The sequence below is a fragment of the Pipistrellus kuhlii genome, unplaced genomic scaffold (assembly GCF_014108245.1).
Source record: "Pipistrellus kuhlii isolate mPipKuh1 unplaced genomic scaffold, mPipKuh1.p scaffold_m20_p_17, whole genome shotgun sequence".
NCBI lineage: Eukaryota > Metazoa > Chordata > Mammalia > Chiroptera > Vespertilionidae > Pipistrellus > Pipistrellus kuhlii.
This window is the reverse complement of record NW_023425482.1, coordinates 17,311,795-17,336,245: the sequence shown is the minus strand read 5'-3', so window position 1 is coordinate 17,336,245 and position 24,451 is coordinate 17,311,795. Positions and strand designations below refer to the sequence as shown.

Below are 24,451 nucleotides of genomic sequence, written 5' to 3'. Positions count from 1 at the left end.
TTGTTTGAATGATAGTAGCTCAGAGACTTTAATTCTTTCCTACCAGGGAGGATAGGATTCTTTTGGTAGTTTGTAGTATGATCACTGTGGAACTGAGGGTGGAATTGAGAGAGAAAGCTGCAGACCTAGAAAAGGGTGATATTGCCATCAATTCTTTCCATTGGGAATCTCTTATATTCTAATCTGGATTAGAATATGTTTGATACCCTGTTTCCCCGAAAATAAGACAGTGTCTTATATTAATTTTTTCTCCCAAAGTTGCGCTAGGTCTTATTTTCAGGGGATGTCTTATCTTTCCATGCGCTAGGTCTTATTTTCGGAGGATGTCTTATTTTCGGGGAAACACAGTAGTAGCAGCTAGCTTCCTAAAAATTGACCAGGATTAACCAGTAGATTGTTCTTTGAGAGGGTCTGGACTATAATGAGTATTTAAGAAAGTTTGCTAAATGTGTCCTTAATTATTTTCTTTCTGAACCATATTATGAAAAGGAACTCCCATGACATGTTTTTAAGTAAAAGATATTAGGTGGTTGCCAAATAATGGTATTAAAGATTTTGTCCTAATTACCTCATGGTTGCTTTGATTGCTACAACCACTGTTCTGCAGGTCTGCCTCCTGATCCTCTCTCACACACAAATGCATATTGATATAGCCAGTCTCAGCTTTGAGCATGATATTCTTCATTATAACTGCTTTCTTCTTTTCAGAGAAGGATACAGTGGGTTGCTTTGGAATTCTTATTAGTATTATTAAAATAAAAAAAATTTTTTTGTTAATTCTCACCTGAAGATATTTTTTCCATTGATTTTTTTTTTTTTTTTAAGAGAGAGTGGAAGGAGGTAAGGAGAGAGAGAAAGTCAGAAGGGGCGGGGGAGAGAAAGAAAGAAAGAAAAGAAAAGAAAAAAGAAAAGAAAAGGAAACAAACATAGATGTGAGAGAGACTCATTGATTTCTGAATGGGCCCCTATTGGGGCTGAGAACCTGCAAACAAAGTATGTGACATTGGCTGGGAATCAAGTGGGACCCTGGCTGATGTTCTAACCACTGAGTTACACTGGCCAGGGCAATGCTACTAAATTTTATTTCACTTAATTTTAAGGATTGTATTTTATGATATGTAGTCTTTTTAAGGAAAAGAATGCAAAATTAAATAGAATATGCAACACCAGCTAGAAGGAGAAAAATACTTTTCATATTTCCATTATTCAAAGATAAATATTATTGTTTTGATATGTGTAATGTATTAGGAAACACAACCACCAGTTTATCTTCTATTGAGCTTTATAACTTCAATAGAAGCAGTTTTTCCCAACCCTGAGTTAAAACAAAAAAAATAATGGGATTGAAGATTATTAGAGTGACTTAGGTTAGTTTTATGCTCATCATGGGGCTGGGAATGAATGAGATCAGCCTCTCTAGAGAAACATGATTGAGAATGGAAGAGCATTACTTCACCAAAGGAAATGGAGGTGTTAATAGCAGAAAGGAGGATCAGCTATTAGGCAAAAAGTGCAGTGTTCTATGAATAAAAATGTTATATGCTTTTACTACATCAAAAATTGATTTGGGTAGTTATTCATATGGTGCATGACAGTTAATATAAAGCAAACATTTGTTCGTATATTCTTCTTAATTTATTTTAAGTAGACACATTAGGTTAGATTTACAGAAATCTGATATGCTGTACTATAAAAGTCCTCCACTCAGAGATAATCACTGTTAACATCTTTGATACAGTAGATTTACATACTCCCAAGGGAGTTCTTTGAAGATAAACTCTTGCAGAAACCGGTTTGGCTCAGTGGTAGAGCATCGGTCTATGGACTGAGGATAAACTCTTAAAATCATGGGATAGATTTAAGACGTAGGTGATATTTTATTTTGTAAAAGAGCTCTCTCTATATTTCTAGAATTTACTTCTATAACATGGTATATGCTCTTTAGGTGGCAGTTTGGGGTGTTTTGGAACTTAATTGTTTGATAAAACATTTCTTAGGTGGAAAGAGTTAATAATGTTCAAGGGTAATTGTACTAAATTTTGGAACAAAAAATAAAGATTTTTCTGAGTGGGAATACAAATCATAATTTTAAATTCCTTATTTTGTTTCCTTTATTTGAATAAATCATGGCCCTTTGCATATCAGTAATTTGGTACCCCACCCATAGGAATTTCCTGTATGAAGTACCCATAAAAAGGTTCCTATCTGGAGTCTCTCACTTGCATGTCTGAATCATAGTGCTATTTTCATTTAATTATGTGTAAAAATAGTCACTTTTTAACTGCATTGTATTTGTTAGAACTGTACAATGAACCCGCTGTTCATTATTATGATAGCCACTAGCTGTGTAGCCATTGGTCTTTTGAAATGTGGCTAGTTCAGCTGCGGCAAATGTTAAAGGAAAATAAATTTTGGGGGGAGGGTACTTGATGCAGTTATTGGAAAGGTTTAAAATATGTTTTAGATAATTTGGGCATGTGAACCTTACTTCATCAGTTGTAAATTTTATGAAATACGGCTCAAATATTTTTGATAGATATTTAGAGTACAAATTGAGGCATACTATTAGTATAAAATGCATACTTATTTGAAGCCTTAGTACAAAAGATATAAAATATCTAGTATTTTTTATGTTGATTAAATGTTGAAATAATCAGGACTTTTTTAAAACGCCGAGGGACGTGGGACAAATTGTTAAAAGTCGTGATTGTCCCACCAAAAGTGGGACGTCTGGTCACCTTACCTTAAAGGACTAGTCCAGCTAATAAATGAGGAAGGAATGAAAGAATTATATTGCCATTTTGTAATCCCTGATGATATCACTGCTGCTACTGCCACAGAAGAGAGAACCACCGGAAATAATTATATGTCTTCTGATGAAAGTTCATACCACCACCTATGAAGTGTATTGGCTAAATCAAAACAAAAACTGAAAAACTTGAATCTGATCATGCCTCCTTCTCTGTTTTAAAGAGACATTTTTAAGAGTATTTTGTTGCAGCCTTGTTTCTTACAGGGATACATTAGGAACAATCTATATAGTATCAACAAAAAGAATAGGTAACTTGTGGAATATGAGTGAATTAGAGCTTCTTGTCTGGATGTGAGTAATATTCAAAGATGTTAAGTGAAAACAACAGGAATATGATATTATAGTTACATAAAGTTTAAAATATTAAAAAACAGCCAAAACTGGTTTGGCTCAGTGGATAGAGCATTGGCCTGCGGACTGAAAGGTCCCAGGTTCAATTCTGGTCAAGGGCATGTACCTTGGTTGCAGGCACGTCCCTGGTGGGGGTATGCAGAAGGCAGTTGATCGATGATTCTTTCTCATCGATGTTTCTGACTATCTAGTCCTCTCTCTTCCTCTCTGTAAAAAATCAATAAAATATATTTTAAAAATATTCAAAAACAGTTGTCTTTACATGTATAATAAGGACATGCAGCATGGCAAAAATGAACAAAACTTTTGAGTTTTGATTAGTCCTGGGGTGGAGAGAAGGGAAATGGGATTGAGTGCTTCAATTAAATTTGTAATATTAAAATATTTTAAATTAAATAAATAGGGCATAAAGATTTGATAAAGCTTGTTGGTGAGTTAATGAGTGTTATGTGATTTTTGTGTATTTTTTTAAAATAAATTTTTATTGTTCATATTACAAATGTTCCTTTCCCACCCCCCCTCCATTGTTCTCCTCCACCAGGTTCCCATCCCACCCTCTGCCCTTTTCCCACCCCCCATTGTCCTCATCCATAGGTGCACAATTTATGTTCAGTCTCTTCCCACATCCCTCTCTCCCCTTTTCCCCAAGAATCGTCAATTCACTCCCTTCCATACCTCTGATTCTATTATATTCACCAGTTAATATTGTCCATCAGATTTTTAAAAAAATTTCTCTGGTTTTTAGATTCACTTGTTGATAGTTACGTATTTGTTGTTCATAATTTTTATCTTTATTTACTTTCTCTTCCGAAAGAACCCCCTTCAGCAATTCATATAATTTTGGTTTGGTGGTGATGAACTCCTTTAGCTTTTTTTTTTTTTTTTTTTTTAAATATATTTTATTGATTTTGTACAGAGAGGAAGGGAGAGAGATAGAGAGTTAGAAACATCGATGAGAGAGAGTCATCGATCAGTTGCCTCTTGCACACCCCCTACTGGGGATATGCCCGCAACCAAGGTACATGCCCTTGACCGGAATCGAACCCGGGTCCTTTCAGTCCCCAAGCCGACGCTCTATCCATTGAGCTAAACCAGTTTCGGCTCCTTTAGCTTTTTTTTTTTTATTAGTGAAGCTCATTATTTGGCCTTCGATTCTGAGTGATAGCTTTGCTGGGTAGATTATCTTTGGCTGTAGGTTCATACTATTCATCACCTTGAATATTTCTTGCCATTCCCGTCTGGCCTGCATGGTTTCTGTTGAGAAATCAGCTGACAGTCGTATAGGTGCTTCTTTATAGGTAACTACCTTCTTTGCTCTTGCTGCTTTTAATATTCTCTCTTTGTCTTTTGCTCTTGGAATTTTAATTATGATATGTCTTGGTGTGGTCCTCTTTGGATTCCTTTTGTTTGGAATTCTGTGCACTTCCTGGACTTGTAAGTCTAATTCTTTCACCAGGTGGGGGAAGTTTTCTGTCACTATTTCTTTCAGTATGTTTTCGATATCTTGCTCTCTCTCATCTTCTGGGACCCCCATAATTCTGATGTTGATTCGCTTGAAGTTGTCCCAGAGGTTTCTTACATTATCTTCAATTTTCTGGATTCTCTTGTCTTCTTGCTTCTGCAGAGGAGTGTCTTCTGGCTCTTTATTTTCCAAATCTTTGACTTGATTCTTGCTATCTTCCATTCTGTTTTTAGGACTCTGTATAATATTTTTTATTTCAGACAATGTATTCTTTATTTCTTGTTGATCCCTTATCATTTCTTGTTGATTCCTTATTAATTCTAGTTGATCTCTTTTCATATCCTCTTAGGTCAGGGGTCCTCAAACTTTTTAAAGTGGGGGCCAGATCACGGTCCCTCAGAGAGCTGGAGGGCCGGACTATATGAACTACTAATTCCTACTGTAACACCTCGGCTGCGCTCACTGCCCAAAAAACCTGGCGGGCCGGATCAGACTCCTCTGCGGGCCGCATGTGGCCCGCGGGCCGTAGTTTGAAGACGCCTGTCATAGGTCTTATCGATCTTTTCTAGGAGATTCTTGAATAACCTTATAAGTGTGGTTTTGAACTCTATATCCAGTCGCTTTTTGTCCTCCATTTCTTTCGTTTGTGATCTATTTTGTTGTCTCGGCATTTTCACAGCTTCCCTGGTGGGGCGGGGTTTCAGGGTGGAGCCTATATCCTTGGCTTCCGTCAGCCCTGCCCTATGCAGCTCCTGGGTCTTTGGGTCCTTCAGTACTCGCTGTAAGCACCTCTGAGAGAAAGGTGCCCTCAATTTTCGCCTGCTACCAGTCTGGTCTCTCCCCCAATGAGCCCGGAACTGGGGTTCAGTTCAGTTGGAAGTGGAGTTGGAGGTGGCGTTCAGAGCAGTCTGGAGCTTTTGTCTCCCTTCCGTCAGGGCAATCCCACGGCACAGGCAACCGTCCCTTCTCTTTGCACAATGTGCGTGCCTCCGGGACCTCCTTTCGCTGCTACCCAAGGGTTCTGCCTTACAGCCCAGCTCCCTCTGTGTGAGCCTGGGCCCCCGGGGTCTGGCCTCGAACTGGGGTTCAGAGCAGTCAGAACTGGGGCCCAGCACAGTCGGAGCTTTTATCTCCTTCCCGGTAGGGAACGCCCTCCAGGCACTCAGCCTCCCTCCTCTCCGGCTCTGTCCTCTCCGCCGTGTGTCTCCGTACCTTAGGCTCTTACAGCTCCTCCGCTTTTCCTTCTGGTTTTCTCCTTGCTTCTCGTTGTAGATTTTCCAGTCAGTCGACTTTCCTTTAGTTCTGGGTAATGTCCATTTTATATTTTAGTTGTATTTTATTGAAATTGTTGTGTGCGGCTGCGGCTAGGTGTTTACTTGTGCAGCCATTTTGGATTCTCCAGATTTTTGTGTATTTTTGAGTGAAATATTTCATAATACATTTTTTCAAGTAATAGGAATGTATTTTTTGTTTGTTTTGTTTTTTCCTTTCTTCTGTCATAAGGGTGAAAAAACAGGTTCTTGGTCTATAGAGTTTATGTTGTGAGGTTATAGCTTGTTCTTCAAAAGTGTGTGTGTGTGTGTTTGTGTGTGTGTGTGTGTGTGTGTACTAGAAAGTTATTTCTGAGTATTAAAATGAAATAAAGGTAACTTTAAAAAAGACCTGTTGCAGATCCATTAATGTTTATAGTATTTTAATTGCATATTTTCATCATGATGATTGTTGACATTATAAAACCTCTAAGTGTTACATTGAAAAGCAAATGTACAATATATGTGCATTGACCTTGTGAGAAATTGTTCAGAAGTTAACAAAATGGGTTTAGTTTTTTCTAAAGAACAACCAGATTAAATGTTGATAAAAGTCAATGTTTGTACTTTCTTCAGAAAAATGGAACAAGGCCAGAAACCTGGTAAAGTTCTCTTTTTAAAAATTGCTTTGACATTCAAAGAAAATTGGAACATTGAGTCATACAGAATAACTTGGTAAACATTAAATTGTTAGACTCTACCTCAAATCTACATCAGATTATCCTGGGGTGACTTATATTTCAAAACTCTCCCAGATGATTTTGATCGGTTTGGGAACCACTTCTTAAGGGACTGTATTTGTCCCAAAGGGGCTGATAACTCCAATTTCTTAGGCTTGTTGCTAAGGCTGCCTGGAATGCTTCTGGGGAAAAAATTTGAGGCCACTTCAAGGATCAGCTGGTGGGAATTAGGCAAGGAGTGGAGAATGTTAGGGCTGTCTTCCACAACGTGGCTTCCTTATCATAGTGATGAGGAAACCTGAGGCTTGCTGAAATAGTTTAGCTAGAAATAGGATTAGGGAGGCACAGCCCCGGACTTAGATTGGTTTCTTTCTATTCCACTACGTATTAAATACAGAGAAAGAAGTCTTTCTCTGATGTTTTCTTACTGTTTCCAGCCTGACTTGGGTGCCCTTCCTTAGTCCTGTTCATAGTAGCTTGTGCATAACTGTCATAGTGTATATGTCATATTTTATGATACATATCCAACTATTGGTCTTGTGCCCTTCTGGCTGTCAGAGACAATGTCAAACATACTGATGTATGCACAGCAGGAGTTTACTAAATTAAAGCAAAACCACAGTGTTTCCAAACAATTGGAAAGTAAATATTTTAAAAAATCAGTGAGTAGCAAAGAATTATTACATCAGCCCTTTGGGATGAAAGGTGGGGGTGGAGGGACAAAGTTGTGTGGAAAAGCAAGTAGAGTAAGAGTGCTGTTGACGGAGAAACTGATAGTAGGCGAAGAATACAAAACAAACGTCAGCAGGAAAAAGCGGAGCCATCCTGGGGATTAGAGATAAGGAATGAACATCCTTCTTAAGCTGCTCAGAGTTTCACAAGTATAATAGGATAGCACAATTGTTCTTTATGAATCTGTTATCTTAAAAAACCTGATTCTTCCCATTTACTGAGTTATATGTATATATTTTTTTTATAAGATTCTGGTCTTAAACTTTCAAAGCCTTTTTCAAAAAGATTCCAAGACACATGCTTTTTGTCATTTTTTGAAATATATGTGTTCCAGTTTGGAAGGGGTACACATGATTTCCCTAAGTTGTTTTATTTTCCCTTTTAAATTATAATATGAATTTTTCTAACCATAAGTTAGATATAAGTTCACTTTATACTGCAGTTTTAAATTTTTTCCCTCCTAGTCCAATTTTATTTCTCTTTGGAATAGATACTGATAGTTCACTGATGCAAAATTTAAGATACAAAAGGATATGTGATGAAAATTGCTTTCTACTTTCTTCTAATCACTTAGTTTCCCTCTCTCTCTCTCTCTCTCTCTTTTTTTGTGTTAATCCTCACCTGAGGATATTTTTTCCCATTGATTTTTATTATAGATAGAGTGGATGGGGGGTGGGTGGAGAGATGGGGAAGAGAGAGGCGGGGGGCAGGCTGCCTCCACCAGGCCTGGGATGGTGTCTGCAAGCCAAGTACATGCCCTTGACAGAGCTGATGCTCTACCATTTAGCAACACCAGCTAGGGTTAGTATCCCTCTTTCTAGGCATTTGTTGGCATCCATTTCTTGGCTCCTCTTCCACGGATATTTTATACATCTTCAGACAATGGATATATATGTTCTCGTCCCCTCCCATTTAAAATACATACTGTAACATACTGTTTGCACTGTTTTATTTATTTTTTAATTATTTTTTAAAAATAATTAAAAATATATATTTTATTGAATTTTTTACAGAGAGGAAGAGAGAGAGAGAGGGGGGGGGAGGGAGGGAGTTAGAAACATCGATGAGAGAGAATCATCGATTAGCTGCCTCTAGCACACCCCCTACTGGAGATGTGCCCGCAACCAAGGTACATGCCCTTGACCAGAATCGAACCTGGGACCTTTCAGTCCACAGGCTGTTGCTCTATCCACTGAGCCAAACCGGTTTCGGCCTGCCTGTTTTATTAATGTTATGAAGATTAGCTCATTTCCTATATAATAAAACTCTAATATGCAAATCTAACAAACAGCAGAAGACTGGTTGCTATGATGTGCACTCTGCTTCAGTTTTCTCACCCATCATAAGATGGGGAAAACGTTATACTGCCTCAGAAGGATCATGTTATGTACTACTTGTTATCATCAGGGCAAAAAAATGTAGCTGCCCATACAATAGCAAGGTGCCTTTCACCTGTATAAAAAGTATGATCACTGGTGCATGCAGCATTATGAATTGCGAGAAGGATGTCAACTGCTGGTTTAGGTCCCTGGTTGCAATAGGATGCAGGCTGGGCTGAGAGACTCCCTCCCTTTTCTCTTCCTCCTGTGCACGAATTTTGTGCACCTGGCCTCCAGTGAACATATAAGAAGCTTCCTCATTCTTTTTTCCCAGTTGTTTTGACATGCTTGTGATAGTATATCTAGCTTATATGTATGAATCATAGTTTGTTAAATGGATGCCTTATTAATGGACATTTATTTCCAATCTTACTATTTAAAATAATAGTACTGTTGAATAATATCCATTATTTTACACATGTGTGAATGAATTGTAGTATATGTTTCTAAAAGTGCAGTTGTTGAGTCAAAGGGTATGTGTATTTAGATAGGCCAGATCTTTCTTATTACAGTTTGGGACAGCTTATATTCCTGCCATTAATGCCCTTGCACTATTGTGACAATTTTTTATGTTTATTAATACAGTAGGTTAAAAGTATCTCAGTATGGATTTGATTTGCATTTCTTTTTTTGTAATAATTTCACTAAGGCATTTAAAAATATATGTTTTTTTTATTGATTTCAGAGAGGAAGGGAGAGGGGGAGAGAGAGAGAGAAACATCAATGGTGAGAGAGAATCATTGATTAGCTGCCTCCTGCATGCCTAACACTGGGGATTGAGTTCTCAACCTGCACAAATGGCCTGACTAGGAATCAAACTGTGATTTCCTGGTTCATAGGTTGACGCTCAATAACTGAGCTATGCGAGCCAGCCCACTAAGGCATTTTTGTATATCGTATAATCACTTTTATTAAGTGTACAATTCAATAATTTTTTTTTCTTTTAGTAAAACTCTAGTTGGGTTTGCGTTTGTTTTATGAAGATATTGAACACCATTTCATGTTTGAATTATTTTTGTTTTCTTTGAATTGTTCATATTTTTGGTCCATTTTATATTGAGTTGTTGGTTTTTAAAAAAAATATATTTTATTGATTTTTTATAGAGAGGAAGAGAGAGGGATAGAGAGTTAGAAACATCGATGAGAGAGAATCGTGGATCAGCTGCCTCTTGCACACCCCCTACTGGGGATGTGTCCACAACTGAGGTACATGCCCTTGACCGGAATCGAACTGGGACCTTTCAGTCTGCAGGCTGATGCTCTCTCTACTCAGCCAAACCGGTTTTGGCTTGAGTTGTTGGTCTTTTAAAAAAATCAATTTATAGGATCCTGTTACATAGGATTTTATGACTGTGAATTAATATTTTCTCCAAGTTTGTCATTTGTCTTTTGACTTTGCTCACAGGTAAAAGCAAAAATTTTCTGGTGTGAATATAAAAGCTGGGCTGTTTACTGGGATCTTAAAGTATTTGCTAGATTTGTGGGTTAGCAGTATTTCACCTGGGATTTCAAGTAGCCTTCAGTGAGGAGTAATACTACTGGATGAATTTGAGATTATTACCTAAGGAGTGATACATTTACTTGATTACTATTTTTCTTGAGTAGCTCACGCAGAAGGTTGAGTTGTGTTTTAGTGATTGTTGGATATCCTCCCTTCCACATCCCATTGTACTGCCCTCCAACCTTTTTCTTTTTCAATATGTGAAAACTTTGATAACATTCCTGATAAAACATGGTACGTCCTCAGCACTGTTGCTAGCTACCTCCACCTAAATGTGAAGTGTGATCTGGGTTAATCTTTCATTGGAGGATGTATTTCAAGTGCCATTTGCAGCTGTATAATCTTATGTTTCCCCTAAAATTTTCACCTTTAAAAAAATAAATTCTTATTCTTAAAGCAAAATCACTGTACCATTGAGAATATTAAAAAAGAATTAATTTAGTATTGGCTCTTTTAAATTTTAGTTTATCTTTTTGCTGTTTAGTTTTTAGGTAAATTTAAAAAATAAATATCACAAAAGCAAATTATACTCACCAGTCACTGGTGACTTTTAGTGTGACTAACTTAAAACTTGGTCTTAAAAAAGTACAAAGTAATGTTAATGTCTTTCTCATTCGTTTATCTTAATAAGATATTTTTGGATTATTTATTGTGTAATGCCTGTTTTTTTGCCAGAAGCATGATTCAGTAAATACAATAAAAATTTCAGTGTTACCTGATTCTAGGAACATTTCCTTTCTCCTCTAAAATATTTATTTAGTCTTACTAAAGGCAAGATTTAAAAACCTTCAGTTTGAAAGAGTTAAGATTTTTCTAATAATGTTTTAGCTTCTGATTTTTCTCATTCACTTCAGTAATTTTTCTCCTGACATCGTAAAAATGACTTTTCATCATTTTCTATTTCTGAAATTTAAAAAAAAATTTGAATGTATAGGGGAGAGATAATGGTTTTTACCTAATTTTTGTCGATCTCAGGAGACATTTTTGCTTTTGATCCTGGTGGTTCCCTCTTCTTTGACTTGCTCATGATAGTTTCTGTTACCTTTAGGTGTTTTTTAATGCAGGTACATTAAGAAAACAATTTTTAAACAACTCGAGACAATTTTATTGTGAACTCTTACTTTCCTCTATTTTACTTTTGAACTTATAGGCAAATTCAGGCAGGAAGTAGTCTCACAGGATCTTAGATTCCTGTGTACATGGGTCTGCATTTGCGCCCCTTCCTTTGCGAATGTGGTGATTCTAAATGGGAGCATAGTTTGAAAAACTCTTGGGAGTCTTAACTGTATACACCCTTTGAAAATTTCTCCTCTAGAGGAGTATGTTTGACCTTTTCCATGTTAAGATGGAATGATAAAATACAGCACAGTGATTGTAACATTCAAGAAAAACTAAGTAGTAACAAACTGTTTCACTAACAAAGACTCTTAAACTCTGAGTACTTCTAACAATTATATAAAGAAAAAAAAGCATATAAAAATTTTAGGTTAATCCACTACTGAGTTTTCCTCTGGCTTTTTTCCCTTCTTCTATAATATATTTGATTCTTAAACCCTTACTTCTCCCACAGTCTTGGCTTAAGCCCTTAATGTAGCACTTTCTTTAAAAAAAAATTTTTTTTTTATTGATTTCAGAGAGGAAGAGAGAGAGAAAAACATCAGTGGTGAGAACATATCAATCGGTTGCTTCCTATAAGTCCCTCACTGGGGATAGTGCCCACAACTCTGGCATGTACCCTTGACAGAAATCGAACCCGGGACCTTTCAGTCCACAGGCCAACGTTCTATCCACTGAGCCAAACAAGCTAGGGCTGCACTGTAGCACTTTCAACATTATATTAAATTTAGTTATTTTCTGTCTTTTCTGCAGTTGTACATTCCTGATGTGCAGGGCAGCAGTCTTTGGCACTCTGATGTATTTCTAGTTTTTGAATTTTTTGATATTCAAAATAGGAATCAGACTTTAAATGGGTTAAGTACTCATTTAGTAACCTGGGGATTAAAACACATTGTGAACAGATCAAGAGAATTCTTGCTTCACATTACACAGTATTTTACAAAGTATCATATTTTAAAAAGATAGTAGCTTGTAAGAACATATAATAAATAACTTCAGAATGCAATGGGTATTTGATTTTAAAGAGTGCCTTGAACATTTATGTAAAACGTTTTTGTACTTGTTCAATAGACACTTTTTCTGGCCATTGGGTAAAGCCAGCAATAAAACTCCTCGTCTGAAATGTGTTAATACCTTATAATACTTTTGCATGAATCTGTAGAACTAAGGTAAGCTTGTCATAGAACCTTGACAAGATGATCTGTTTTAAGACTTGTTTACTATTAAGCTACCCGAAGATCCTGAATCTTTGTCATTTAGATGGTTTGATGATACTGGTTATATCTATTTACTTTAATCTGGGTTAAAAACATTTCCTGATTGTGGCAGCAATTTCTTAATTTCTTTGTTTTTTTCAATTTGCAGTTGGAGTGCCTCAAGCTTATTGCCTCTCAAAAATTCACAGACAAACGCATTGGCTACTTAGGGGCAATGCTATTATTAGATGAAAGACAAGATGTGCATCTTCTCATGACCAACTGTATCAAAAAGTAAGTTTTTTTTTAAAGTTATAGAATTGATTAATTTATTTGGTATTAAATCTTACTTTGCTTTGTCATACTTTATTGTCTCTTTATATATATATATACTAGACTAGATGCCCGGTGCACGGATTTGTGCACTAGTGGGGGGCAGGGCCTGCGGGGATTGGCCTCTGTGGGAGCATTGCTCATCTTGGTCAGCTAAGTGGCTGCTCCCGCTGCAGGTGCAGCCACTCATTCCAGTCAGCCAAGTAGCTCTCCCACTGTGGGAGCGCACTGACCACCAGCTGGTCAGTGTACGTCATAGTGACTAGTTGACCGGTTCTGGTTCCACCATTCAGTTGCTGGGCTTTTATTATATAGGATTTTTTTTCTTTCATTTTTCCCCATTACAATTTATCCCCCCTATACTCTCTTCCACCCCCACTCTCTTCCCCTCAAAATCAGCACACTGTCATCTGTGTTCATGAGTAAGAAGTAAGTCTTAACATTTCCTTCTAGGGACTACTTTGTGATTTTAGGTTTTTCCTATAATATACCAGTAAATCTTGACATCTTCTATTTACTGTTTTGGTGTTTTTTTTTTTTATTGCTTTTTAAAAAATATATATATTTTATTGATTTTTTTAGAGAGGAAGGGAAAGAGATAGTTAGAAACGTCAATGAGAAAGAAACATCGACCAGCTGCCTCTTGCACACCCCCTACCGGGGATGTGCACGCAACCAATGTACATGCCTTTGACTGGAATCGAATCCGGGACCATTCAGTCCGCAGACGGACTTTCTACCACTGAGCCAAACTGGCTTCGGCTATTTACTGGTTTTATATTTATCCTCTAGAATATATTTCAATTGCTTTGGTTTTGTAGCTTATATGTAAAGAGACTTAGCAAAGGCTTAAAACTTCCTTAGGAGGCCGAGGCCGGTTTGGCCCAGTGGATAGAGCATCAGTTTGTGGACTGAAGGGTCCCGGGTTCGATTCCGGTCGGGGCATGTACCTTGGTTGTGGGCGCATCCCCAGTGAGGGGTGTGCAGGAGGCGGCTGATCGATGATTCTCTCTCATTGATGTTTCTGGCTCTCTGACCCTCTCTCTTGCTATCTGTGAAAGATAAATAAAATATATATATATATAAAAAAACAAAAAAAAAAAACTTCCTTAGGAGATAATTTAATTAAATAAAAGTATTGCTATACATCTTCAGGTATAAGAGCACAGTTTAGCAATGAAATAACATTTGGGCCCTCATAGAATGGAAAAGACATTGGTAAATCTGAGCTTTCTTATCTTATATTTCTAGGACTTGGAATAATATGAATAATGAACATGTTACATTTATTAAAGAATTATCAGTATATATTCTAAATAAACATTACTTAAAAATAGAAATCTTGTCTGTGGTCTAATCCAAGATATCCATTGTGTGGAATTATATGTAGCCCTATGAATATTTGTGTATAAGTCATTTTTTTTAAATGGGTGCTTTACTGATTTACTAGTCCAGTTATATCAGTTACAAACTGAGGAATGTTTGCCATTATGGAGAAATTAGAGGACCCAAGCAGGGAATTTAGCAGTTCTTTCCAGCATTTCTCTTATAACAAATTTCTGTTAGAAACCATGGAAGTTCTGATGGGCTGTTGGTTAAAAGAACTTTTTAGATTGTTTTAATATGTTTAATCTCCTTTTTTAGATTTCTATTATATTGCAGTATTTGTATATTTGACATAAAATAGAATTGGGGGATACAGGTGATCAAATTTATGAATACTGAACTCTTATAATTTTCTGTGAAAAATAATGTTCTACTTTAAAATTTCCCAATGGATATCTAGCTGGCATAGCTCAGTGGTTGAGCGTCGACCTATGAGGTCATGGTTCGATTCCCAGTCAGGGCACAAGCCCAGGTTTAGGGGCTCGATCCCCAGTGTAGGGCATGCAGGAGGCAACCGATTAATGATTCTCTCTCATCATTGATGTTTCTCTCTCTCCCTCTCCATTCCTCTCTGAAATTAATAAAAATGTATTAAAAACCAATTTCTCAATGGACAATGAGAAATTCCAAAATAAGAATTAATGATTTGATTCTAGATATTGCATGTATCATGTAAATATATTGAGTCTGTGAACTTAATTTTGGTAGAATCTTGTTTTTTCGTCTTGAAATAAATATTAATGAAAATACTAAGTTGATTCATTTATTCAACCAGTATTTATTGCATACCTGTTGCATGCGAGGAGCTGTTGTAAGCTGTGGGGATGGAGAATTTAAGAAATGGAACAGTTTCTTGGTATCATGGAGATTACATTCTAGTATTTCAGCATGACTCTTTTATACATTTACTCTGTTCAGGCCATTGAGAGTTTCTTAAATTTTTGTTCTTTCATGCTCTGTTGCCCTTATTACCCAAGCCTTCAATCACATGCTGATAATTTGGCAGTTCTGCCTTGCAGCAAGTTCATATTAGAGAGTTAATACCAAACTCAGGTATAGCTTGGTAAAAATTGAAGAATGAGGCACATAGGCAAAAAAGAAATCTTTGTGTTTAATTTTAATGAGATCCAGCCAAATGCCAAGTGAATTTAGGGAGAGTTATTAATAGTTAGAAATTGATATGGCACTTGCAGTCTAAGCTCTTATTAAGGACTTTGGATCATTTGTTTATTTTTTTAACCTGATAATGAATGGGATTTTTCTGGTTGCTTTTCTGTGTGCTTTTCCCTCCCTCTTTGTTTGTGTTGTAGGACATCGTAGTGTATCAGCAGTTTTTATGTTCCATAATGCATGTTTACCCCATTGTTCATTGGCCTAGAAAACTCATATGACATTAAATCCTTAAAATTGGATATATTTTAAGAGCTTGCATTATGCAAATTAATTATTATAAAATGAATGAAAAGTCAATTAGATATTCTTAGCAACTGGAAGCCTAGATGGTAAAGCCATGGTTAGTAAACTTCATTTCACCAGTAATTTTAACTTTAAGTATTCAAATTGGTGAAGAGAGCAGCCTGGCCTTCTTTTCCTTCCTTTGGTCTTCAGTAAAGACTGAAACTATTTATTACAATAGTTTATTTAAAATGAGCCATTATGAACCCGTTATGTGTTAAATAACATTTTTAAATGAAAAGAAATATTTTTTCATAACAAGAACAATTCAGTGAGAAGAATGGCATTATTTTACATTTAAAAAAATATATTTTATTGATTTTACACAGAGAGGAATTGAGAGGAACAGAGAGTTAGAAACGTCGATGAAAGAGAAACATCGACCAGCTGCCTCTTGCACACCCCCTACTGGGGATGTGCCCGCAATCAAGGTACATGCCCTTGACCGGAATCGAACCCGGGACCTTTCAGTCCGCAGGCCGACGCTCTATCCACTGAGCCAAACCGGTCCCGGCTGTTTTACATTTTAAAAAATCTCTGTAGTATCTGGCCTAATAGATGCTCCTGTTTTCAGTTTCTTGTATGTTTTTTGTTTTCGTTAATTCTCATCTGAGAATATTTTTTCCATTGATTTTTAGAGAGGGGGAGGGAAGGGGAGAGACGGAGAGAAACATCAATGGTAGAGGCACATTGATTGGTTGCCTCCAGCATGTGCCCCAATTGGGGCTGGGGATCAAACCTACAACCCAGGTATATTCCCTTAACTGGAATTAAACCTGCAATCCTTCAGTTGGTGGGTCGATGCTTTATCCACTGAGCCAAACTGGCTAGGGTTCTTGTGATATGTTTTAATTGAAATATATGAAGATTCAGCCTTTTATAGGTAATGTAGTTAGAAAAAGGAAGATGATGTTAATAATCTTTCAAATAACTATGGATAGTCTTTAATACTATACCAAAACTACACAAGTGGTAGTTTCTTAAGGGTTAATTATAATGTAGAATCTGAAACCTATCAATAAAGTTTGATATTTTTAATCATGAATTATGCAGAGCTACCTCTTTACTGGTAGATTGTGAAGCTGCTTTTTGTTAATTCTCACCTGAGGATATTTTTCTTTTGCTTTTTCAGAGAGAGTAGAAGGGAGGGAGGGGAAGAGAGAGAGAAACATGGATGTGAGAGAGACATCACACATTGATTGGTTGCCTCCCGCATACATCCACCAGGGGGCAGGAAGCGAACATGCAACCCAGGTATGTGCCCTGGACTGGAACTGGAACCAGAAACCCTTTGGTGTGAGGGCCGAGGTTCTAATCACTGAGCCACATCGGCCATGAGATTGGTTGCCCTGTCTTAATTAGTTAAAACCTTTTCTTGTGAAGCTTCTTCATGGGGAGCACCAGACACAACGCATTCATTTCTACTTTTTTCTTTCTTTTGCAGTGATCTTAATCATAGCACGCAGTATGTACAGGGGCTAGCACTGTGTACCCTTGGCTGCATGGGCTCTTCAGAAATGTGCAGAGATCTTGCAGGAGAGGTAGAGAAACTCCTGAAGACCTCCAACTCTTACTTAAGAAAAAAGGTAACTGTTAGTAAAACCAAATGTCTGTGTTAGTGTTAGGGAGTATGATGGAAATGAGAAAGCAAATTATTCATTTTGAAACCTCTGATGTTAATATACAACATGTCTTTGTGCAGTAGATATGATTATATATGAATCAGGTATTTATAAATCAAAATCTATTTTTATACTGATTTTGGAGGGTTTTTAAAAATATATTTTACTTTTTACAGAGAGAAAGAGTGATAGAGAGGTAGAAACATCGATGAGAGAGAATCATCGATCAGCTGCCTCTTGCACACCCCTCATTGGGGATGTGCCTGCAACCAAGGTAGATGCCCTTGACCGGAATTGAACCTGGGACCTTTCAGTCTGCAGGCCGACGCTCTATCCACTGAGCCAAACCGGTTTCAGCTGGAGGGTTTTTTTTTGTTACTAATTAACTCTCCAGTTGATAAGTGATTGTGAACACTTTAATTTTTTTAATTCCTCTTTTTCAGGGAACTTATTTATAAATCAACCATAACTGGATATCCTAGATGGCATATTTGCTTCCTAAATTACCTGATTCTAAACAGTATTAAAGTGATAATGAATCAATATTTATAAATTTACTTCCATCCTAATAATTAGCCTTTGTCCTACTGCTTTTAAATCTGTGGGAAGTGCACTTCCATTGGGACCTAGATAATTATTAGGGAATGATAAAGAACACACTTTCTAAAGTTGATATGTCTAAATGGAGTAGTAATGCATGACAATGATCTTATTCTCTGCTTTTATTTATTGTTGGAAACATTTTATTGTTACTTTTTGTGTTCGAACCCTAAAACCTTAATAAAGGTTATAAAATGTAGAACTCCATGAAGTGAAGACACACTACTGTGCCTTTCTGTATTAACGGTGTGAGGCAGAGGTGTTGATCTGTTTTCCAGGATCAAACACTGTTAATGATGTGTGCAAACCAAATACAGTCTTTTCTCTTAAAGAATGTGTGGGCTGCTCTTGTTCAGAAAGTATATTATTTCCTTATTAAATAGTGTAAATTAGGGGGGAAATCTTCTATCTCATGGGAAGAATTAGTTAAAAACCTTTTCTTGTTCATGTGTCTAAACTTCTATAGTATTCTACTTCAACAAATATGGTTAGTTTGTGGGGTAACCAATATCAGTCTCTGAAAGTACCTTTCATTCCAGTAAACAAGTTATGACAGTCTTTTCTGCGGGAGAGATTAGCTAAATGTCTTTCAAATGATTTTCTTGATGTCAGTCAGCAGAGAGAGAATTGAGTAAGATCCAGGTATTATGAGAAGTAACAGCAGATTTAAAGCATCTGCAGTATGTATCTTTCAGTTGCATGATGTTTTTATAAAGTCCTTGTTTGGTCATCTTACTCAGGAATGATTATCATAGATGGAAGACTTTATTTTTTACTTTGAAAGGTCACATAAGTTATGTTTAACTTGCTTGGTAAATTCATGTTAACCATGGTCTAGTTTAGAAAAATTTTATCTACTTATTTTGCAATATATGAATAGAGGGACAGGTGAGCTAGACGTTCTCATTGATGCAATGGTACATATAAATTAGAAAGCCCTTACCTGTTAATAAATCAGATATCTTTTTTCTTCTTTATTTTTCTATTGTAGTAGGTGAACTAGTTGATAAGGGCTTTTTCTTGTTGTTCTTTATACGATTAGTTGCCCTGTACTAATTGAAATAAATCTTTTGTCTTCTTAATTTTTTTTATAGGCAGCACTGTGTGCTGTTCATGTCATCAGGAAGGTTCCTGAACTTATGGAGATGTTTTTACCAGCAACAAAAAACTTATTGAATGAAAAAAACCATGGTAATGTATTTGGGTGCATTTGGTAAAGTACTGAAGGAGAGGGGAAAGAGAAAAAGCTTTGGGCAGTGTCAGCCTTCTGTCTCAGTGCAGTCGAGTTGCCTTTCTGCTGTGCTGGACACATTTCCAGGAGGGTCTGATCAGTCCACTCTCTCTTCCACTCTCATTTCCTAGTTTTACAATTAAAGATTAACTTCTTCATAGCAAATTTGTTTTTCATTTCTGGTCCTCTTTTATTATACTAAAAGTACTTATTCAGTTACTAATATTCATTGTAATATACAAATGATGCTATCCTCGATTTTCATGTGTAAAGTTCTTTGATTTCCTGGCTACTTTATATTAGAGAAAAAATTATTTCTTTATTGTTTTGTGGTAAGAGTATAAGATTTGTGAATATTCTTTTAGGTTACTTGTAACAGGAATTTGAAATGCATACTAGATATGTTTATATAAAAGTTAAGAGGAATTAATATATAACTATTCTTTCTCAAACATTTTATTGTTATTTTGAAGTTAGTGAAGCAAGTTTTGAATAAAGAAAATGTTTGTCCTAAATGCAAAGAGAAAAAAAAATGGTAGGGTGTATTTAATTTGACTAATTCCATCCTAAAACTAGAAGGCTCAAAAAAATACTTGAACGAATGTTTAGGGAACTTGTTAGTGGAAGCTATTAAGATGTTTGCTTCTTGAATTGTCTATCAGAACTCAGCCAAGAGCATATTAAGTATGGAGCAGGTGATACCCAGCTTATTTTGACTGTGAGCATGACTTTATGTATATTCTCAGATGGAGAGACGCTTGTACTGGTTGTCTTTTTTTCATTTTTAAAATATATCTTTATTGATTTCAGGGAGGAAGGGTGAGGGGGGGAAAGAGAGAAGCATCAATGATGAGAGAAAAATCATTGATCAGCTGCCTCCTGTATGCCCTACACTGGGGATCGAGCCCTCAACCTGGGTATGTGCCCCGACTGTAATTGAACCGTGACCCTCTGGTTCATAGGTCAACTCTCAACCCCTGAGCCACGCTGGCTGGCTGGACTGGTTGTCATATTTTAGAAAGCAATTATTTTGGTCAGGTAATTGTTTAAAATATTCTAATTTGACTGACTTAACCATTAAGCATCTATTAAATACCTCCTTTGTATTCACCTTAATGCTTAGTAGATTCTTCGGGAGATTAAAAAACAAAAGTAGCAACTATCCTTTTGAAAGTGACCTTCAGATCTCAAATTCCTGTTCTACAAAGTTGACTAATACATGCAGCCTCATTTTTAGTTTTCATTTGCTTGTTTCTTTCAGGTGTCCTTCACACATCTGTAGTCCTCCTCACAGAAATGTGTGAGCGAAGCCCAGACATGCTTGCACATTTCAGAAAGGTAGGTGCCATTTGACATGCTAAGTCTTTCCTGAAAATGATTTTTCTGAAAAGTACATGATGTTCTCACTTATAAATTTTCTTTTGAAAGGAAGCTATGAAGCTGAATAAAGGATTTAACCAGAGCCACTGTGTTTAGGGTTGGAAGCCAGATTTAGGCATATTAAGAACTAGCAATAATTCAGTGTTTTTTACCTTTTATAATAGAAATCCTCACTCATTGTTAGCAGACACACCAATTTCTCATGTGCTTTATCTGCTGTTTTCACATTAAAGTCAGAAAATGTAACCTGCAGTCAGAATATAAACAGGAATGTGTTTGTGTGGTTTATTATTTTTAGGCAGGTGATCTCATTTTTTTTTAAAGGTGAAAAGTGCAGACTGAACTTTGACATTAACTTTTACCAAATACAGGGTCCCCCACTGTTCATTTTAGGCTGTTGACTTCGGTAATGGAAGTCTCTAGCTTTGTCAGCTCTCTCCTTTCCTCCCTTTCTTACAGCATTCTAAAGTGGACATTTTTGTTTTCTCCACTGACTTTTAGAAGGCAATAGTAAGGAGGATTCAGAGAAAGACTGTTCTTGAAGTTACATCGATTTATTATTATTTTTTTTAATAGGGTGCTGATCACTCCATAAGTGGGGCTTACTTTGTACTTAAATCTGATGAGGTTCTAATAGCAGTTCTTTTTTTTTTTTTTTCTTCCCTTTTCATCCCCTTAGATGTTTATGTCTTGATTAAATTATTGTAAAATAGTATGAGACCTGTATCTGTCCCTAATGCTTGCTTTGTATGTTTTGTTCCTGTTGTCTGTTTGGAATCCTGCTGTATGTTAGAATGAAAAGGTAAGAATTAACCCTCTTTTAGATGGTGCATGCTGGCATTAGGTTCTTAGTAGCTTTTGTGTATCCATCCACAAATGTGGCTGTTAAAAATATACTAATGCTGAAGCTATGCTTAACACTGTGAGTTATTTGTTCTAGCATTTTTGGCTAACTCTCTAGTCCAGTTTTTTGTCTTGTCACTTAAACTCGATTCCAAAGTCAGCCTTGGATTTCAGTTGTAGCCTTTCCTGAATTGTAAGCCGCCTTCTTTGCCTCTCCTTTATCTTTGCTTGAGAAACCTTGAGCAGCCTCCCAGTGGTTTTGGTGATGGCAATTCCAGATCAGTTTGGAGCCTTGACACAAAACACTACTTCTTTTTGAAGTAGATATTTTAGAACTATATGTGGGTAACCTCAGACTTTAAAAAAATTCATGTGAATTTCTGAGCTTTCAGTTCAGACTTAGAGCTTTTATTTCCCCCTTTCCTGCACTTATTTTGCCTAGAAGTGTTGGAATATAAAAAGGATTTTTGAATTGGAGCAGGTGGGCATCAACTGATTTTCATGGCTGCAGCCTTTCCCTTTGTCATCTTACTTTTTGTTTGTCCTGTCATCCGTTTTAGCAACTTGTGTTTTTGTCTGAATAATAAAGCTGGGTTCCAAGAATTAGTATGCTGGACATATAGACATTTGTGCTTTTTTGTCCCAGGGTGATCCAATGTGGTATGCTGGCCATTTGGCAATGAATAAAGCAAGGAAAAAGGACTTCTTCAAGATTTAAACCAGATTAAAAAATAATTAGGGCTATGTAGTACACAAAAGTAGGCCATTGGAAAGTATGCAAGGCGAGACTTTGTACAGAGCTTGTTAACTAGATAATCCTGATTTTATTATGTTAATTTTAAAGTAGTGTATAAAATTATATTATTTTTACCTCTATTATAAATCTGCCCACAGTTGATAGATTTAATGTGGCTTCTCTTCGTGGCTTAGATTTGTTTTAATTTTAGAGTCATCCAAATTAGATTTTTGTGTGGGTAACCTTATGAATCATTTACTTCTAAAGTGTTATAGCCAAGCTTATTTAAATTTACACAGATTATGCTCTCTTATATTTAGAAGTGGCTTTAGGATTATGAAAATGTTTTAAGTGTATACCTTGGGCGTTCTTGAGTTTTGTTTTTATCTTGATTCCCTTTTAGAGTTGGGGAGTAGGGAGGAGACAGAGTTCAAATACAATGAGAAAAAATAATTGAGTTGTAGCAAAATTGGGGCAGTCCTCATTGCCTCAGAAGAAAAGGTGATTCAGTTCACTGTGTACACTTGTTAACTTTTAGATATTTAAAGTTATTTATATAGCTAAATTGAGTTTTTAGTTGGAGACTGGAAAAGTTCCTATTGTGGCAAACATTGGATTAGGGTTTTAACATTAAATGGTTAATCAACAGAACGGAATTAATAATAACATCTAAAGCATCTTTAATTCAGCTTGGTGATAAAATTGCCTCTTTTTGTGTTATGACTAAATGAACAAAGTAAAGGAAAGACAAAAAGGGAATTTTGACCACAAGGAAGTTTCATTAGTAAGATTAGATAGGAAAACAGGTGACACAGATCAGTCTGTATAATTAGGTGCTGAGATTTAATTTTATTGAAAATGCTGTTACATGAGTTTAGATATTCATGGCTTTGGCATCATCTTAAGGCGAAAGATACAATTTTTCGTGTATCTTTTTTCACTTGTTCAGTGTTGGAGGCTTTTATATTCTCTGTTGTTAGTTGGAAAAAGACATAACTAGCTTATCTCAAGAAGAGAAAACATTTTTTCTCTATTTGAGATAGTATATTTTAAAACTATAATTTTAATAAGGTCACCAGTATTTTGGTATGATACCATTTTATATTCAGATGTTTGTATATGTGAAGCTAGTATTATATCCAAATGTTGTGAATGGATAAAAACTGAGCATGTTTGTGCCACACCTAAGTATGTCAATCTATTGACGTAGAAATGCAATATGCTTCATAGGCATCTGTTTTACTTACTTCCCATAGGCTTTCTGACTTGCTGTTATTGTAGTATCTTTGCATATATAACTCTGGAGTTAAAAAGTCTAATTTTATCTGAATTTAAATTCTTAGTAAAAATACTCTGAGTTGTTAAAATTATATATATAGATATACACACACACACACATATATATGTGTGAGTATATATATAATTTTATTGATTTCAGAGAGGAAGGGAGAGAGAGATAAAAACATCAATGATGAGAATCATTGATTGGCTGCCTCCTGCATGCCCCCTACTGGGGATTGAGCCTGCAACCCAGGCATGTGCCCTTGAACAGAATCAAACCCTGGGACCTTTCAGTCCGCAGGCCGACGCTCTATCCACTGAGCCAAACTGGCTAGAGCCTCCTAAGTTATATTTAACCAATACCAACAATATACTAGTATATTGTATTAATAGCATTTGCTTGGACTCAGACCCTTGTACCTTTTTTCTAAGCCAAATTACCTGCCTATTCATGAGAAAGTCTTTGATGTTCACTGTTTTTTGATGCGTCTTTGTTCCCTGCAGCTTGTGCCCCAATTAGTTCGTATTCTAAAGAACCTCATCATGTCCGGATATTCACCAGAACACGATGTTTCTGGTATCAGTGACCCCTTTTTGCAGGTGAGCTGGAAAGAAAGCTTTGGATTTATGGTTTATGTTTAATAGCTTTGAATAGAGCGTTTCCTCCCTCTTTGTGTCAGATAGAATTTTATAGTTAACTGATTAATTACATTAATTAATGACACAATTCTGTATTTTATAAAATTAATAGAAAGGTATTATAGTTATAATCAAAATTATGTACTACATAGAGACATCAGTTTATAGGCATACTTGTTTTATTATACTTTGCTTTATTGCACTTTGCAGATGTTGTATTTTATTTTTTACACCAGCAAAAAGGCTACCACTCACTTTATTGCTGTGATCTGGAACTGAACCTCAGTGTCTCCGTGGTATGCCTGTATTGCAGCTCTGCAGGTGGTGGCATCCTTCAGCTGTGGTTGTCTAATAACTTCCTTAAGACACAGAAACACATGCCATTTCTCTGAAGATAGTATTTAAA

General features: G+C 36.3%; 1 protein-coding gene across 3 annotated transcripts in view; it reads left to right on the top strand.

Moving 5' to 3' along the window:
- Window positions 1-24,451, top strand: part of AP1G1 (adaptor related protein complex 1 subunit gamma 1) — a 70,011-nt gene that overhangs the window by 19,159 nt on the left and 26,401 nt on the right. For 2 of the 3 annotated variants that reach the window (XM_036441103.2, XM_036441104.2), the window contains exons 3-8: window positions 12,709-12,833; window positions 17,158-17,299; window positions 19,030-19,126; window positions 20,428-20,504; window positions 21,340-21,348; window positions 23,911-24,006. In XM_036441103.2, the coding sequence (XP_036296996.1) occupies window positions 12,709-12,833; window positions 17,158-17,299; window positions 19,030-19,126; window positions 20,428-20,504; window positions 21,340-21,348; window positions 23,911-24,006 (546 nt within the window). The remainder of the gene's footprint in view (window positions 1-12,708; window positions 12,834-17,157; window positions 17,300-19,029; window positions 19,127-20,427; window positions 20,505-21,339; window positions 21,349-23,910; window positions 24,007-24,451) is intronic. The other variant, XM_036441105.2, reaches the window with a different exon arrangement.